The sequence below is a fragment of the Chenopodium quinoa genome, unplaced genomic scaffold (genome assembly GCF_001683475.1).
Source record: "Chenopodium quinoa cultivar QQ74 unplaced genomic scaffold, ASM168347v1, whole genome shotgun sequence".
Lineage (NCBI taxonomy): Eukaryota > Viridiplantae > Streptophyta > Magnoliopsida > Caryophyllales > Amaranthaceae > Chenopodium > Chenopodium quinoa.
Window position 1 is genome coordinate 866430 of NW_018742963.1, and position 4066 is coordinate 870495.

The 4066-nt window shown below is 39.9% G+C and overlaps 1 protein-coding gene across 1 annotated transcript; it reads right to left on the bottom strand.

The window, feature by feature from the left end:
• Positions 1-1718: 1718 nt before the first annotated feature.
• On the bottom strand, positions 1719-2555 carry LOC110728870. Its single transcript, XM_021908541.1, has one exon. The coding sequence runs from the start codon at positions 2553-2555 to the stop codon at positions 1719-1721; it is 837 nt and encodes a 278-aa protein (XP_021764233.1).
• Positions 2556-4066: the final 1511 nt, after the last annotated feature.

Below are 4066 nucleotides of genomic sequence, written 5' to 3' on the forward strand. Positions count from 1 at the left end.
AGAAATGTGGGAAGTGGCTATGGTGTTTAGATTGTGAAAGTACTTGGGGTTACAAGTTGGGGAGTATGGTGATTGGTGGGCTGCTGGGAGCTCACGGGACTGTGACAGTACCAGTTGGGGGACGGACTGGGCTTGAGGGAGAGGAGGGCCCAAACGGGGGAAAGAAGTCAGTCCGCATTGGAGTGAGTGGGCTGGGCCGGATTGGTGGGAGTGCTATGCAAATGGGGAAGGTGATTAAATGGATTTGCATCCAAAAAATCATAAGCATCATAATTCGGTTTATGAACTTTAGAAAACGAAAATTCGTTTTCTATAAATTTCACATGCATACAAATGATGATTTTGTCATTAAATATATCATAACACTTAGAACCTCGATGACTTGGTGCGGGGCCAAGATAGACACAAGGAGTGGACCGTTCTTGCAATTTATAAATGGAAGAGGTGGGGAAAAGAGGAAAACATAGATTACCAAAGACGCATAATTCCGAATAAATCGGATCACGTTGATATAGAACTTGAGTCGGAGATTTAAAACCTAAGACTTTGATTGGAAGAATGTTTAATAGGTAAGTGGTCATTTCTAGAGCATGATGCCAAAAGGTATAAGGCAAAGAAGCATGATCAAGAAGGGTCCAAATGATATTATTTATTGATTTTATGTGCTGTTCAACTTTTCCATTTTGTGGAGATGTATGAGTAAAAGAAAGACGGAAGAGCATGCCATGGTTATTAAAGTATTCTTCAAGTGTACCATTAACATATTCGGTGCCATTATCACATTGAAAGGTCTTAATGTTACGCTCAAATTGAGTTTGGACTATCTTATGAAAAGATTGTAACAAGTGTTTGACTAGAAGTTTGTTGTAATCATCAAGAAATAAGAGATAATAACAATGACCAGAAGAACTAGGAATGGGGGAAGTCCAAAGATCACTATGGATAATATCAAAAGGAAAAGCAGTATGCGACATAGAATCATAAAATGGTAATTTAAACAAAAAGAACTACAAGCCTTATTACATTCAATAAATTTTTGACTACTTAAAGATCTAAGAACAACATCTCCAAGATGTCCTAAGCGATTATGCCAAAGATCGGATGAAAGAGCAGTAAAATTTGAATGTTTGACTGAAGTGTTGGTTTGAATGTTGGAAAAGATTGGATAGTGGTCACCAATACTGTCACATCTCATTAGTTTGGCCCCCGTCTGTAAACATTTCACAGTAAACCCAAAAGGATCAAATTCAATTGAAACCAAATTGTCCGTAGTGAATTTGCGGACTGAGATCAAGTTCTTTATTAATTTTGGAGCATGCAAAACATTGTTTAGAGTGAAGGGGGGTATGGGGAAGGCAAGATAGCACTACCATGACCAATAATTGGAATTAAATCACCATTACCAACAACAATGTTATTATTTTTAATGCTCGAATTTACATAGGAAGAAAGAATACCTTGATCCGCTGCCAGTGTCCATATAGTAATTTCCATCCGGCTTTCCCAAATTTGCAAGAGTGTGCATGGTAGCCTCTATATCCGTGGGAGACGGATTCATAGCACTGTAGGCTTGCGGGTGTTGGCCCAGGATTCCCGGCCCAGCTGACCGAGAGTTGGATGAAGGAGCAGCAGGTCTAGAGGCCCACGATGCTGCTAGATAAGGGCAAGGTGGGTCAAGTGTATTGGCCTTGCTGAAATTGCCAGTGCTGGCCATTAGACTAGCCTGATTGTCGTTGGGTTGGGCCGCTTGTAGTGCACCCTTTTCCAGAAGGCTTCGAATTTGCCTCCTTCTGTTTATTCCCCTTGGTGTGAGACCGTGATGCTGAGGAGTTAATAGAGGACTCCGAGTTTTGCTGGCTGCCGGATGTTGAGACAAGGGAGGTCGGCAAATGGCTGGTCGATCCACCCTCCTTAGCTAGGCGGTTCTTGATGGTCCGCTCAGCTAGTTTTATGCGTGATCTACAGCTCTCAAAAGTAGGCAATGGCTCTTGATTCTGAATAAAATCCACCGTCCCTGCATAAGCTTCCAGGAGTCCTGCGGTCATCTTAAGAATGAGGCGACTATTGGGAATCGGAGCATCAACATCGGCAAGACGATCGGCAAGCGATTTGATGTGATTGTAATAACCATCAATGGAAAAGAAATTTTCGAAGTCGAGGTCAGCAAGCTCTTGTTCGAGATGAGAGGCTCGGGAGGCTTTCTTGTCTTGAAACATGGACTCGAGACAAGCCCAAGCAGCCTGAGCGGTATCATCCTTGAGAAGGATAGCATTGAGAAGGTCGGTGGAAATAGTACCGTATATCCATTGTAGGACAACCGTATCTAATCGTTTCCACGTGGCAAGGTCAGCCGATTTAGAAGCTTCGTATGCTACCTTCTCCTTCTCCTCCGTAAGAGGAATAATGTGATTGTGAAGATCGTGAACCCTAACTTGCACTTTGAAAAGTGCAGCCGAAGAGTGGTACATACCATGGTCGGCATCCAACGTGATTGGGATTAGAGACTTCACGCTTGTGATGGCCAAGGATGGTTGGTACTTGGGTGTGTCGGCCATGGAGATAAATATGCAGCGGAATAAGAGAAGAAAGAAGATGAGGGCCAATTGTCAGGGAGAAAAAGAAACCAAGGATTGAAACCCTAATCTGATACCATGAAAGAGATTAATCGGTTGCCTTTCTCATTGCTTAACCGTGAATATTAATACAAATACACAATTACAAGAGATAAACTAGGAAACTAACTAGCTACAAACTAGGAAAAGATATATACATTTACCAAACTAAATATATACAATAGTAATAGAATATATTAGCATATATTCTAACAAGAATACTTCCTTGTAGACAATGTTTCTTGTATGCCTTTTGTATTTTTGGTAGGAATCATCAATGAAGAACTTTAGACCCTTGGGGGAAGTTGTTCTTGATGCTTCCACATAGAGTTGTCCATGACTAAACACGGGCTTTGGCAAGTAAACACCAATATATGAGAGCGATTGGCCCTGGCTCTTATTTATTGTCATGGCATAGCAAGGCTTTAATGGGTATTGTCTTCTTTTTAAGATGAAAGGTATTTTGGGGTCCGTAGATGCCATCACAATTCTGGGAATTAGGTATTTGTTTCCCTGTTTCGACCCTGTTATGATCCTTCCTTCAATTACAAACTTCCCTAGGTGGGTTATAACCAGTCTAGAATCGTTACACAACCCTTGTGGGGGGTTTATATTTCGAAGTAGCATGATCGGCTTCCTACCTTCAATTTAAGCTTGTGGTGTGGCAATCTTGGTAATTTTAAGCTGTTTAGATATTTAGTTGGTTATTCTAAGAATGTTGGTCACATTCAGTAGAAGATAAGCATACTTCATCACAACTTTTGTAGGTCCTTTCAACTTCGTGGTCCTCAGATTTTGTTTCAAGTCTTCCATCACCCATAGACAAAAGCCACTCATTGAAGCGTTTGTTTTTATAGTAGCTCTCGGTCTTGGCTTCCCCTTCTCGTACCCTCATGCTTTGCTTAAGAATCAACAATTTCCCCCTTTTTGATGATGACAGATTGAGCAAATTTCTAAGGATAACAAAGTAAAACAAAAGGCTCATAATCTTTATTTTTTCATTTAAAAAAAAAAGAACATAGAAAAACTAAGAAACAAACAAACACTCAAGCTTAAGTATGAAAAAAAATGAATAAACAGAACAAACAGAAAGCACATAAAGAATTTAGAGAAGAGAAACCTTTGTTACTTACTTAATTGGAACTAGAACATTTCACCTCCAAGTTTGCTCCTGTTTTTCCCCTTTTGGCATTATAAAAAAGATAACTTTTTAAAGTTTTATTCATCTAATCACAGCCCTACAAGCAATTTATCGAGTGTGGGAAACTGAAAGCAACGCTGGCTAGTTCTCTTAAGCCAGCACATTTACACATATTAACCAGTATTTTCTTAACCAGCAATGCATTCATATATAGACAAAGTTCCAGGATATATAAACATAGCAAAAACCAACCTTCTAGAGTTATCAAAATATTACAGACCAAGTTCGAAAGTACTAAAACAAAAATAAGTTC